Here is a 15,269-nt window from a genome sequence, read left to right on the forward strand (position 1 = left end):
TGTTTGTTCTGTTCTTGTGAGACATGGATTAGTTTCTAAAACGATAATCTGACTTCCTAAAAGGTAATGAGTACCACATACCAAAAAAAATTTTTTTTTAATGAATTAAACATCTCCCATCCAGACCTGACAAGCAAAAGCCTAACCTGGACAATCCAGCTCATGGCCGGGCGTGCAACCTGCTRAAGGAGCCTGAGCGCGAGCACTCTTTCATGCCACCTCAGTTGCAGAGGGGTGATCTTCCTCAATGGCAGATAGGCAGGAAACTGTAAGATCCAAAGGCTGTCTGCCAGATCTTCATTAGATCACCTGGATTTTTGCTTCCCCTTGAATTCTGCTGCTGCAGGTTAATTCTCCATATTAATTCTCTTCTTCTGCATTTTGCTGGCATCTGCCTGTGTGTGGAGTAGAAAGTGCTAGTGAATCCTCAGAAAATCTGAAATATTATGAATTCTGAACAATTATTAATGTTCTTCTCCTTCTAAACCATAAACTGTATTAAAGCCAATGAATTTGAGTTGTGATTTCTCCAGAGATAAATATTGTCAGCTCAGTACATGAAAGAAAGAGAACTGTGGAAGAGAAAACTTCCAGTCTGAGAACTGGAATGAGATGGCTGCCATTTTATTTTGTTTTTTTTTTTTTAAATGATCTTTGTTTGCAACAGCTGAAAGATTTGGTAAGTTTTTGCAGACACTATTTTATAAGCGGAGGATACTATGTGGAAGAAAGAGAAAGAACACTTTCATACAGCACAGAGTAGCATCAGGCATATTTTATTTCTATCTAAGAAAGAAGTGTTTGTGATCTTGATCTTGCACCTGTGAAAAAGTATCAGAATAGCTACTATCATTAAGAGAGTAAGAGGGTAATATTTAGCTTACCCAGGATTTAGCTGGTGATTAAATGATGGCCTTCCAAGCTTTTAGATAAATCCTGCTTCAGGTACGGATAAGCCAACAAGGATCTTAGCATTATGGAGCGGAAAATTTGTGAAAGCCTCTAGTTTATGAATAGACTCTTAAGCAAAATCTCCCTGAAACTCATCAGGGAGAAAACCACTGCAACATGCATATAAGCATCAGTACAGCACCTCAGTGGCCAGACAGTACTGGTGTCATGTCAGAGCTCTTATCCTGCCTCTGGGATGGAGGTGGGATACCTCTATACTACCTTCAGTATGACACCTGGAGGCAGCTCTTTTCCTCACCTGACCTAAGACTGTAGGAAGATTTTAAAGAAAGAACCAACGTTTTGTACTGCCCTGCTAATAAAACCCCACCTGTTTGTTATCCTTCTTCAGACCTAGAAGGGAAGAAGTGGACTTTACTTTGAAAGCCTACTTTTACAATTTTTAAAGGTTGTATCAACAGACAAATAAATTACCTCCATCGCCTGATTGTTACCATGTTATCTCTGAGGATGGAGAACAAGCCAAGTCTCCAATATATTCTAAAATGTCCTTGCTCACTTCTACCTCTGTAATAAACGGGTGCCAAAGTTTTCAAGGTAACTTCCAAGCAATTTGAGACAAGTACCAGCATTTTTTTTGACAGTCATTATTTTATTTACTTTCCACAGATACCTTGAGTTGCTGAGCTAATGGTTCCAATCTATGTCGTATTGCAGAGGGTACATAGTTCCCTTGTGTCAAATTTCAGATTGATGCACTGGGTAACGTAATAGGCCAGAGCCTGTTGTCAGTGTGATACTGTGTCTGCAGTGTGACACTATGATATTCGGTGTGAAAGATACCAGAAGACAGTATTTTCTTCCAAGAATCAGATATGGACTTAGGGCCAAATGATGTTAACTAATATTTGTGTAACTTTAGGATCTGCACTAATGCACTGGGATCACCAGCAATCTTCACAAAGGTGATTTCCTCCATCTAGCCTCCATTAAAATCTAGCCAACTCATCTAACTGATATGTGATATGCACTGAAGTCATGGGCTTAGAGCAGCGTAAAGTTAAAGAGAGCAAAGGCCCCAGAGTGAGAAGGACATTAACAACCGCCATGAAGTTTTTGRCAGGAACTTGACATCMACARGAAGTCAATGTCTCTTTYAAAACAAGAAAGGTTTCASCGCCTGTTCAGTCCTGCTCACCATAGTTCTTGTTTACACATTACTTAGATCATGAATGAAATGAACTTACATCRGATGAATCATTACACAGTGATGCAGATTACACAGAGAAGCAGTGATATTTCTTGGCTTGCCTTGTGTCTCAAAAGCTATCTATCTACCTTCCTTAGAATTAAATAACACTTCTGCCACTCTACTAGCAATTTCTTTAAGATTGTTTCAAAAGTCTTTTGCTGTTCCATAATTTCTGTTGCAGTTGGTCAGGAAGACATGTTCCCTTTGCATGATCAGTTTGGGCAGTCTGCTGTCTTCCAGCAATAGTTTTCAGGATTCCCTGACCTTTCCCAGTGAAGTAAAAATAGAACCACAGGTGACTCTCTCAGGATCAAATAACTTTAAACATATCAAGGCAACATTTCTGCCCAGCCTCTATCTTATCCGCAGCTACTGCTGTGTGCAGTGGCAAAACCTTCTTTTCTTAAAGAAATCAGAACTGCCAGAAATCTAAATGCTAAAAAATGCATTTAAGAGTTTAATTACTGTAKAAAATATCTCTCTGTAATTCAAAGAAGAGTTTCAGCATAAGGCACAGTGCTAAAAATCCTAAACTTGCTAGAAGGTCCTTATAAGGCCATGTGGTATAAATAAAATAACTACTAGTATTATGCATCACTATTTTTTCCCCTACAGTTTTCATAGTCTACTCTGCCAAGCGGACTGCTTCAACGAGATGAGTGAGGGCTATTCTCCTGCTTGGAGACTCTTGTTCCCCAGAAATGAAATTCTTGACTAAATTATTTGATATTAAGGAGAAAGAACATGGCTTTCAGTCTAGCTATTATGAATTTCTTTGTACCGGATGGTTATTTGTTCCAATATCATAGGATATTAAAAAATTAAGAAAACAAGAACATAATTTCAGAGCAAGGATATTTGCACTTAAYGGTAAAAATCCAAGTCAACTCATTCCTTCTTTATTACAGGAAATATGAGATCATGGTATCATCCTAGATCTGACTTCTTTAGTGARGCTACACATCAGCACTAGTTAAATATCATTTTTAATATTGCTATTAGTTTTGATATGCCTTTTATAAGGTGATTGGCAAATTTCCATTTGTTGTAAGACTGATAGGTTTAATCAGGTTAATTTTCCCTATTAAAAAACAATTAATTCTGTAAGAAATAKAAAAGTTCCCTTCTCACTTACACTAGAATACTCTGATTCTAGTAACTCTTTGTACCAAAATATCTTTTTCACTACTCTAATCATTAGGAGATTTATAACTTTTATACAGGACACACTTTTTTTGTTTAATTGATCACAGGTGCATTTCTGACACAGTAAAAATTGGAGAGGAATTAATCATTCATAGAAGTAACTGGACAAGAAGTCAAAGGATAAGATTTAATTCAAATAACATACACCAAAGGAAAATTGTTTGTGATAGCAAGAGGAATAGTTGCTTGTCCAGTGAACAACAAATTTGACATGATTTCAAAACTTCAGATTTTATATTGAAGAGTAACATCTGTGTGAAGATAGTCTCTCCTGGCTCAAACTAGGAATGTAGCTCTCTCTYATTTTATTGTGATGGGGGAAAAGACCAGATCTCTTTTGCTGGTATTTCATAGAATCATAAACTCAAGKTTTTTTGCTATACTAGAATGCAAATGACTGGAGAGTTTCTCTAGTAGAGAGAAAATCTGAAAAGTTAGAAGCTACAGCAAAACGTAGAGAAGAGACAAAGATCTTGCCTTTCCGAGCTGCACAGAGGAACCTGTGGGGTCTGTGTGGGATGCTCTTATATTATGGTTCTAAGAATACACCAGTGGAGAAAAGAATTTGCAGATTCCCACTGCCTCTGGGAAGAGATAAATATAGGCAGCAGAGAAGAAAACTGGTGAAGAGTCTGTTCTGCACCCAGTAGGCTGGAATGAATCCAGCTAAATGTATTGGAAGCATTTTAAACGGCATGATTTGGGACAATAATTTATGGGTTCTCAAACTTATTCTGTCTGTAGCCAAAAACATTAAAATTAAATGATTGAGGCTAAATTATAATACTGTTGTGAAGTGATTTACTTGTAGTTATTTTAAAGACATTCTGTTTGTTATGGGCAAGCACTGGTTCCTGTTAAAAATTTACTTAACGTACTAAATTTCTCTAATCTCTGTGCTGAATAGATATTGTTTTTTCTTCACTGCAAGAGCTGGCATTAGGGTAGTTACTAGGCAGGGAGCTGTTAGAGAGCACCGCRGGTGAGTAGATGGCTGAATGCTGGTCCACATGAGAAGGATTGTCCTGCAGCCTCTATGAATGTGAGCTCCAGGATAAATCACACTGACCACGCTTGCTGAAYACAAGCATGAGTTTTCCAGGCCACCTCACTGCTCTTAAAGACAAAATGAGAAGCTAATCAATTCAGTTTCAGTGGAGACTGAATTGTATCCTGATCCATAAGAAAAATCTGTAAAACACCTTACAAAGATGAATTTATAATCTAATGTCCRTAACACGACTGGGTGACAAAAACTGTCTTGTCAAAAGAGATACTGTTTTTATGGCACACTATATTACCTCTTACTCTACCTCCCCATGCCCACAGCAGACTACTACTTGTCTCTACYCCCTAAGGATATTCCAAGTCCTTCTCCTCCAGTATACCCTCCTCTCCTGAGAAACTAGGTATCTTCTCTTTCWGAGATAGTCTAACTGATATATCTAACTAAGCCTGGATCATTTGGTTTCAACTCATATTTAGCTCTGAAACCTGTTGCTTTCCTTTCAGACCTAAAGAAGGCATCACATGTTGAAAACCTGCTTCTTCTTAAAAGATAAAAGTTAGTCTGCCAAAAGGTATCAGCTCTTCCTACAGTCTAATCTAGTGTCCTTAGACCATTTGGCAAAATACCACTACCTACATTCATTACACCAAGGGCAAACCAACAACAAGCTTATGCTACAGAGCGGTCTCCACTCCTGTGCCGTAGAGATATGAATACTGTATACTATATATTATACTATATGGCATAAGTTAATAGAATTTATACACATCTGCTATTGTTCATTTATGTATTAGAACATACTGTGTTTGCTTTAGCTTTTTTATTTCACACTAAAACATGCCAGCAGAGTACYCTTTTCTCTCCAGCATATGATTTCATTTTTAGATCTCTCAATTACAAAATATATGTACTGATACTGATTAAAAGTAAATTTTAAATAGACAACAATATATTTGATTATTTTTTCTGAAACGTAGGTGTTGTTATAAAGTGTAACTGAAGATACTGTAAACAGAATCCCTTAGATGATAGCTTTTAAATTTCCTTTATGTCTTTAAGTAAAATAAAAATGTTCATACCCCATCTAAAATATCTCATATTAACAATAGGTCTATACACATTCACAATTAAGGATTCTTAAGCTTAAAACAGATCATAAGAAGTAATATGCTAGAAGAAGTTACTTCACACCTGCAGCAAAATCATTGTTATCACATTTGGGTTTYCTAACACAAAAGATGATTACATTCATTTTATGAAATACAGAAATGTTATCTAAAATCTGACATATTTTTGTTAGTTATGATATAGATTTTTGTCTATTCATGGAGGAACATTACAAGTGGCAGTAATAGATGCTGTCAAATTCAATATTCCATGTCATTAGGCAAGCAGGCTGAAGACAACATGTTGTCTGTGTAACATAATGCGATACCCACAGCCTCTACTGAAGCTCTGCAGTCTTTCATTGTGCCTCACGCAGGACTGAAAGTGCTAATGAATAAAGTTAGCAGATGTCTGGTAAAAATTAGAGAAAGTCATTTAAGGATTGTACTACAAAATGGGTCTTCAAAATACGACTTCAGACCTGTCTCTGAGCATTTTGCAGTTAAAAAGAACGCCACCTGCACAATGAGATCAGCAATGCAAACTGCTAAGGTCACCGGAATACAGGTTTGCATTATTTGCTTCAGAAACAATGAAAGGAAATGGGGGCTTTATTATTCTGAGCTTCATTTTTTAGTGACGGTTTTCTTCAGTCAATCAATGATGTCACTTATGGTAAATGACTCTTCTATTTTAAATAGTCTTCTTTCAAATGAAAGAAAACATTTGGGACAGATTGCGTGCATATCGAGTGCTGGAACAAAAGTGCATAAGAGTAGGAAGACAAGTTAAATCTAGTCAATAATCTTAATTTGGTTGATTTAATTTAACATCTAACTGTACAAACTATTTCATACACGAAGGGTGGTTGTTATTTTTTTCTTCAGCCATCTGAAGAATCCAGYTAATGCATGTGTCATCACCGAGCTCTTTCTCTTCCAATTAAGGTAACAGTTGTCCCTCATGGATAAGACATTTTCCAGTATTTTATCAATAGCAGTAGTACTTACTAATTCTTATATCTCTGTAGTGAAATGGCAAAGTRTTTGCACCTAGTTTTGATTGCAACTTGCAGAAAAAGCATCACTAAACACATACTCTGAAATGAAAAAATAATACAGGATTTTCAAAGCTTGTGRTGATTTCTCTTATTATCAATCATGAATCCTTGCTTCTGCAGACATGCTATTACATGCAAGAACCTCAGAGTTTAATGACCGCTGAAAATATAAATAGAAAAGATAAAGATAAGAAAAAGATAAGAAAATATAACCAGACTAGCTACCGTTGAGGTCTAATGAACACTGATAACATTTTGAATCTCCCACTCAGTGTTAGAGAGCAAGCTTACAAAACAAAATTTGTATTTTCTATTTATTTTACAATACATTTCATTTTTATRCATGACTAGATTTTAAAAGTTGGAACAGTCTTGCTACAGGTATATGGAACAATTTAGTTACTTCCAGGCATCTAGTAGCATCAACTGAGGAAGAAAGAAAGATCAGAAACTGCTTGTCTCTCAGATATAAGGTTCTTGAAAAACTTTATGCTTAAAAAAGCATAAAGAACTTCAAAGTTTTGTTGGGCAGAATACTCAGTGAGTTCCTCCTCTGCCTTGAAACTTCTCTGTGAACCTGGAATTCAGCAAAGAAAAAAATCTGCCTGGAGATTCAGGTTAATTTTCATTCCCTCACTGCCTCAGTCTTTAAAACAGAGATATCAAATCTGATTTACCATTTAGACTGCTGTGACAATCTTTACTGTTTATGAAACGCTTTGAAATTCACAGCCAAGAAATACTTTATTCATTTGTAATTATTACTATTATTATCAATATGAAATGACATGTTGGGAAAAGAGTACTTCAGGGATTTAGTAAAACTCTTGAAATCAAAGCTCACTATGAAGTTAAGGCAAAAAAGGTTAGTACCGCCACTCAAGGTGGTAAGCATAAAGTGAGATGTGGACAGATTTTATGTTGTTGGGAACAGGGGAAGACAGAGGCTGACCCCAGCTGAGCATTTAGTAGAACAGAGTGGAATATATCTCTATTAAACAGAAAGGATAAACTCTCTGAGGGAGAGAAGACGAAAAAAGTGATTCTGCGATGAAATTCTAAAACTGTTATTGTTTAGCAGAGCATTCCAGACCATAATTTCAGTAAGGACAGATGGTAGGAAAGCTCCAAGACAAAAAAAATAGGATTGGTGGTAGGCCCCGAGGCTGTAAATCACAGAATGAGTAGATATACCAAGCTGGCCGAAGGTAAGTGTAAACTGCAACGTGACATATTTGGCAGTATTTAGCGTTAGATGCACAGCAAGAGGTATTGGCTGCAATAGGAAAGATTTATTATCATCATAGACCAGATAAAGCAGCGGATAGTAAGTGTGCAAAAATATAGGGTTTTTCAACACATACTGCTCATGAAATGTGTGCTGGAAGAGCGGATAGCGTGCCTTTAAAAGAGGTAAGGATTTTATTGTTAACTTCRACATTTGGTTGTGAAAGTGAGAAGAGACCGACAAATATGCGATGATTAGGTCCCAAATTGAAAAAGAACACGAGACATGAAGAAAGGAAACCTAACATCAGCTGTCTGTGCGTACAGGAAACTCAGGTGGAATAGCACAAGAGGACTTCATCAAATAGTAAAGAGCCCTATTATGAAATTTTGGATCCCTCAGAAAGTCTTAATGGGCATATCCAAACCACTGAGTAATAAGACTACAGTCTAAACTTTTTGTTCTATTTCTCTGTGTTAATCTTGCCCCCCCCCCCTTTTTTTTTTTTTTTTGCTTTCATTTATTTTTGTGCCTCCTCAGATCTCAACTGATGGATGGAATAATAACAGTCTACTTTTAAATACAGTCCTATCATTTAACAATATCCTAGTAAATTTTACTTTGTGATTACAGTGAAAGATAAAATTGCRCAAAATTACCATCGAGCTGTAATGAGAGGCGATGATTATAATATCTCAAATATATGAATAATGATGATGACAGTTTAGTATTTTTATGCTTTTATTTGATACAAAAACAAGAATGACAGTTTCTACTGAGTCCTTTAATTATGCAGGCTGAGCTATTGATCTTGCGTCCTCGCTACCTGGTTAGACACAACTACAACGTTCCAGGGTTCTGGAGGCTTTCTGTTGTTGGAGCACAACATCTCCATGCTACTCTCACTTGGAATGGGAATATATTTATGCATAACTGAACTGTGAGGGTAAGACAGAGTCCAGCCTTTCTTCRGCACATTGGATTTTGGCCCAAGCCAGGGATTAAGCATCCCTTAATGGCCCAAGCATTATTTTGCCGTTCCCCAAAGAGGAATAGCAATATAAAGAGAGTACTGGGAATTAGAACACTGAATACTCAAATTTAGTGATGCCTGGAAAGTGTGTCATGCTCACTCATTTATAATTTAACTAACTTAAAAATCAGAAGGAAATTTCTCCTGCATCTGGCAGACAAGGGAGCGCCCAGATTCAATACTGTAAACCAAAAAAAAAAACAACTTTTAAATGATCATTTTATGAATGTTCACAATTAAATAATGACTTCTGACAATTTTCTATGGATCATTATTTGTCTATTATGAGCAGATCATGCATGATCAATAATAAAAACAWCAACTGCAGCCAACCCTTCTGCCTGCGCATACCACCTTTCCCTCTTTTGAGAGGTTATAGGTTTTTTTTATCCAGACCAAAATATAACTGTCAGCTGCCAGAGAGCATTACTTTGCAGTATATTTCTTTGATATGCTTTCAAATTTCATGTCAATAAAATACAATGATTTTTCATATATGTAATACTTAATCACCTTTTTTTTAAAAAAAAAAATAAATCTATTTTCAACAAGGCCTTCCATTAAAGGAAAATAAATATGAGACCTCAAAGAGAGGAACAAGGCAGGCAGTATACATCTCACTGAAGTGTAGCTTTCCTTGAGCAGAGAACTTATTGGATTTCATGATTYTTTTAATTTATTCAAAAGCAATTTTCAAAGTAGCACTCATAAGCTACAAGAAGCTTAAACTGTAGGTTTTGTTTAGAGCCCTTTCCTTCTAAGGCAATTATTTTGTGATTCATCACCCTAAGTAAATTAGTGTAATAAGAGATTAAACAAAAAGATTTATTTCTAATACTTTTTACTTTTCAAATTTTTGTTATATTACAATACCCTTTACTATCAATTCTAAATTATTTAAAGTAAGCTGAGCAATCTAAATTATTCTACTTCCTAAATTATTTAGGACTTAAATGTTTCCCATTGAATGCTTTTGTGGTCAAATTATGTATTTCAGTCTAAGTGAATAAAGTTAACTTTAATGCTATAATGCAAATGCAATAGCTAGAAAAAAAAAATCTGTAGTGCCTGACATTATATTTTTTCCTCATGAAAAATTCAGTAACAAAATTCATTTCATTTTTGTTAATAAAATTCAAAACTCTCACGAATTTATTGTTATTTTTTCCACATGAAATCAAAAATAGTAAGTTTTCTTCCAATGTACATTTACTTACAGCAGAGCCAGACGTGATTCAAGACCTGTCAGATTCGCTTCCTCCATAATAATGGCTAATTTTCAATCACAAGTGACTCTGTGGCTAGCTGCTGTCCTTATTGCTGTTGACAAGTCTCGAGTGCTGTTAGAGCAGATCTTGGCACCAGCGCATTGGTGGAGGCCCCCCAGGCCATGAGGACCTTGTTCCATGCCAAGAGGGAAGAGCAACGTCGCATCAACACCATGTGGCATCAGAGGTCAGGCCCATTTCACACGAAGCTGCGTGCATGGGGAGTACCCACTGCTCCACACCACCACATCCGTGCACATCCGCAGCCTGGGAAACTGCATCTCCTTTTATTCCTACCCCACCTGGAACATGCTGCAGGCTGTGACCCCTTCGTCTCGGTTTAACGTGGAGCCTCTGTGCATCAAGGACAGCACAAATGTTCCCCAGGTGTGAACGCACCCTCTCGCAATACCTGTGATTACGAGTTCCTGGGTGGGAGAAAAGCGCTCATAAACTCACCAAACATCTTGGAGGGATTAAAAGCACGAAACATTCTTATTTGCAAAAGGCATTTATAGCATACATTAGAGGATAGAGTTAATTGGGAAGCTCCACATTTCACAGTGCTTTAGAATTACTTTGGACTTTAGAATTAGGAACTGGAGGTCAGTAAGCTTTACATCTGTTATCTTTATAGGGATGTATTAAAAAGCCAAGCTTGTCTATGCAAGACTGWCTGCAGAGACTCTCCTCACTCCAAATAAATATAAAATATTTTATTATTGTAGGCTGCTGACAGGTAAGACATTCTATCTGTTTTTATATATCTTCAGAAATAATACACCAAGGAAATAACCCRAAACTGAATGGAAATCCGCTCCCAGAGGCACTATTTCTTATTAAAAAAAAGGCTGGATTTCACCTACAGCAAAAGAATACCCACTGGTATGTTAAAGAAGCAAGCTACTCCCCAAGATAGTGAAACCAAAAAAGTTCGTTAAATAATACAATCAGAACTTGTGGAGGAAAACCTGCTACGGCAGCCTTGAGGGCAAACCTCAGGCCAGCAGGGAGAAAAGAAAGCTCAAAAGTCGTTCCTAATCATCTTCCAGGCACTGAACATTTGCATGCGCGACTTCATAGACTACACGTTTATCTCAGACGAGTCTGTTCTCACTGGAGTGAGTGTGTGTAGACGGTGAACAGGCAAAGGACTTCCACAGAGATTTCATACCTGGAATGAATTCAGTTGTTAGTTCTCACAATATTAGTGTTTGATTTTGCTTTATAAAATAGTCTTTGTATACTTCTTTCTTTGCCATACAGTTGGGCAGTTTTTCCCTTTGTGGAAATTAGTCAGCAGAGGTTATCCATACCATACAGCATCCAGTATTTTCTGTTTTCTTCTGTTTTTACCTCCCYGCTCTGTTCTAAACAACCTTTTTATTTCTCTCTTGATTTTGTTAGTCAGGCAGAGTTAGTTCATGAGCTTTTTCCTTTCAAAGGTGTCAGGAAGTCAGCAAAGGATGTGTATTCTGCATGTCAGTTATATACTGCAGCATCATGTCTGTCTGTAATATATATAGACTGTAGAGCAGTTGTCACTGGGTCTTCATTGCTTATACCTGAAATTATAGTTTTAATTGTGAGTGAGTGAGGGTCTTTGCCACAGGGTGCCTGATTTTACCTATGAAGTTCCAAATTGTATTAGCGCGTTTGAGTGTGCTAAACCTCTCACAGACCCGATGTGGAAGCCAAAGTTCGCTACATTTTTCAGGTCCTGCTTTTTTGTTCTTCTTTATGCAAATAACCACTAGGAAAAAAAAAAAAAAAAAGACAACTAGGGAGTTGCTACCTCATCCCCTTGTAGGAGGCAAGTGCCTCCATTAGAAGGATAGTTCTGAGGTTAGGATGGTCATCTAGGTTTTCTGAATGGTCACTAGGGATTATTCAGGGAAGAAACTTTACTTAAGGTCTCTATATCATTCTAAGGGGAAGCCTATTTTTCCTCATCAACCTTATAACAACCTTCCAACCTAAAACTTCTTAGACTTGTAAACTAATTGTTCAAAGTTAGCCTCTGTGAATATTCTGTGAAAATCGACTGAAAGGGTGTTAGTGAGGTGCACGATGGGCACAGTTCGGCAGAAATGAGAGAGGAGATAACTAGGTAGATTGCCTGGGGTGTCGGAAAAACAGCTTCAAATACTTGRTCTATGAGGGCTTTCAGTTTCTCTGAGAGAGTTTAATACATTTTGGGTGGTTTTAATAATTTGGCCACATGGTGCTTCTGTACAAGAATGGTGATAATGACCATGTCATCATGCAAAATGTCTTCTCARGGATGAACACTGTGGGACTGCAGTAGCATAGATAAATTAGCATTTTCTTCAATAGTAATTTCCCTTAAGGGTGAGTTTGTTTAGGCAACATTACGTGCACCATTCACTACTGTGAAAGTGCTCACCCCTGGATCCATTGCTTATTAAGAACTCAAAAAAAGTAAGTTTTCATGCATTAGAGACACTCAGTTTCTAAGCATCAGTATTTTCCTTTAGGCTACATTTCATTCCCTATCACACCAATCYGGATATAAATATTGGCCAGTAATGGAGGTTATGTCTCCGTGGTGGTGTTAAATATAGGAAGGGTACTGTATTTTCTTTTGCTTGTTTAGTAAAATATTAAGCACATACGCAATTCACAGTATAGTAGCCGGGGTGCCACTAAGCGTTGCAGCTAGCCTCTGTAGAAAATGTGCCCTCTCTTGTTATGTGAAAAGCCCAAGCGCTCCCTCTGAGCCTCAAGCGCTGTAGGAGCTGTAGGAGCTTACAGCACATCCCAGGCTGTCAGACCCCCCAGGTAACTCATAGAATATGCATGAATCCTTTAGATTCAAATGTTCAAGAGGATCGGTGAGCCCAATTTCTCCARTCCTTCAGCACCAGCTAGCACTTCTGTATACAACGAGTATGGGGGGGGGGGAAGGTTGTTTTATTTTGCTTTATATTGATTCAAGCGAGGGAAATAAGGCATTAAGAGATATRAATGTTATTGGAAAGGGCTTCTTTTCCAAGCATACTTTGTGCATCTGTATATATTCTTTATACCACAGCTACACTATGCCCAAAACATTGCTGAGGAATGTTGAGTTTCCCATTTCAGACAAATCAGGCAAGCTSGGATGGGGAAGAGGGAAGGGAAATGAGGTCCCCCACCAGAGTAAATATCCTCTAATACTGCAGACCACCCTAATCCAACCCCCAACAGCACAGCTTTATAGCAAGTTAAACAGGAGATGAGGCAAAGAGCGAGAAGTGAGATGGCTTAAGGTTTGCTAAACTAGTTCAAGCTGAATGAAAAGCCTACCATGAAAGCCTTTTCTAGCCAACACTAATTACAACACAGTGCTAGACCACTGTATTGATTGTGCCAGGACAGACAGAAAGCAGCAGAAGGAACAAGACAAAGAAATGCAGTGCTAATGTAAGAAGATGGCAAGTAGCACCCCGTTAAAACGGTACTCTGTGGAAGTGCGTGCACTTCCAAACTAGAATGTATCCCATATGGAGAGCCCAAACCAGTGCATTCAGACTAACCACGGGCTAGACTAACTGCCTCTTCTTATGGTGGTGAGACCCACCAAAAATTACTAATTGTTGGAGATGGGCATAGACCAGCAGCTTCCTGGAAAGAACAAGTGCTCTGAAACACTTGTGCCAGSCTAGCCCTTGAACCACTAGAGTTACTAAGCTGAAAAAGCTGAAYGACTTTCTCTGCAACTTATAAACATGCCTTGTGATCTCACCTGATCATTGTAGTATGCAGTGTAATATGTAGGAACATAYAGCTCTGTATGTATTGTTCATAACAATGATTATGAACATCTACAATGTTAAATATTCATGTAATTTTGCCTRATGACATTTAGTATGGAAAGCAAAGCAGTAGTGAAAGAGAAAGCTGATTCATGAGGTTTTTTAGAAATATTTCTGTTCATCTGTTGCCACTTAAAATTCAGGTCATGGTAGTTACGTTCATAGTTTAGCTTTCAAAGGCTTTTCAGTCAAAGGCTAAATGGAATGGCTTTAGGCTAGCCCATACCATAAAATTTTTATTCTCACTGGTCTGGCAAGCAATAACTACTTGATAGACCTGAAGATTTGGCTTCATTCTGCTGTAATCTTGAGGGCATGACTCAGGACTCTGGGAGCAGAAACACATACTATTGCTGATGATCCTCTGTAGCAAAAAGGAAGACTTCACATACAAAGAACTAATAAAGGTTACCCCATAAACAACAAATCTTCTTTATAAAAAATGTAGAAATATATTTTTCAGAGTTCATAACATGGTCAGTGGTCTAAGTTTAAATGTCTCCAATGATCAAACCAGTAGAAGTTTACTATAAATGGATTTTTATTGATTGAACTGGATAAACAGATTAATTTTTAAAAAATCRTATTACAAACTGCTGCAGTACCATAAAATGAGGCTGCACATGTGGACACACCGTTCTTAGCCTGCACAGCTCCTGCAGCGCTGTAAGCCGTTCTCATTGCAAGCGGTACACTTGAGAGCCTTGAATGAGTCTGTAAAACAGTTCCGAAACACGGACATCTTGCTCCCATGGCACACTGAGCACGGAAGGAAACCAAAGCCCCCGCAAGAGGGGCACTCGTGGGGATGCTGGACTTTCTGCTCAAAAAAGAAAGTGAGAAAAACAAATATGTTACTTCATCAACTACCATAAGCTCCAGGAGAATGAGGGCTCCAGGACAACTGAGCAGACACATTCTGGTACCCTTTTTGAGAAATATCCACCACCTCTTCCCAAGGTCTAGCACCATGCAACACCAATAAATTTGCCTTTTCAGACACATATGTAGTGGTCAGATAGGCTTATTGCTGGTTCATTCATCTAGCACAATATATCTTAGTAGCMTGAGTTCACACTTTCCAAAATAACTAGCTAAGTAATAGCCTGTGTACATTACTCTAATGTCATGTTAGGTCTAGATCAACTCGATCAGGTATTTTTAATCAGTTCTAAACTCCAGGCAGTTTATGTTGACATTATATTGTATCTCGTATATGTTGAAATATAATGGCTTTTATAATTTGCATGCTTATGCTGAATTACTATTATTCCTATTAGAGCTGATCAAAAGAGCGATTCATAGCTTCTGACAAGGGGTGCTTGAGGAAAAAAGGGTGTATTCAAATTTSTGCATGTAGAACAGTTAAGCTTTAA

The 15,269-nt window shown here is 37.6% G+C and overlaps 1 protein-coding gene across 1 annotated transcript in view; it reads right to left on the reverse strand.

Moving 5' to 3' along the window:
- Positions 1 to 14,533: 14,533 nt before the first annotated feature.
- Positions 14,534 to 15,269, reverse strand: part of GRXCR1 (glutaredoxin and cysteine rich domain containing 1) — a 38,695-nt gene continuing 37,959 nt past the window's right edge. Inside the window, exon 6 of the mRNA XM_085322770.1 lies at positions 14,534 to 14,713. Within this exon, the coding sequence (XP_085178896.1) occupies positions 14,534 to 14,713 (180 nt within the window). The remainder of the gene's footprint in view (positions 14,714 to 15,269) is intronic.

The sequence above is a fragment of the Rhea americana genome, unplaced genomic scaffold, assembly GCF_003343005.1.
Source record: "Rhea americana isolate MKP2758 unplaced genomic scaffold, rheAme1 scaffold_8, whole genome shotgun sequence".
NCBI classification, from domain to species: domain Eukaryota; kingdom Metazoa; phylum Chordata; class Aves; order Rheiformes; family Rheidae; genus Rhea; species Rhea americana.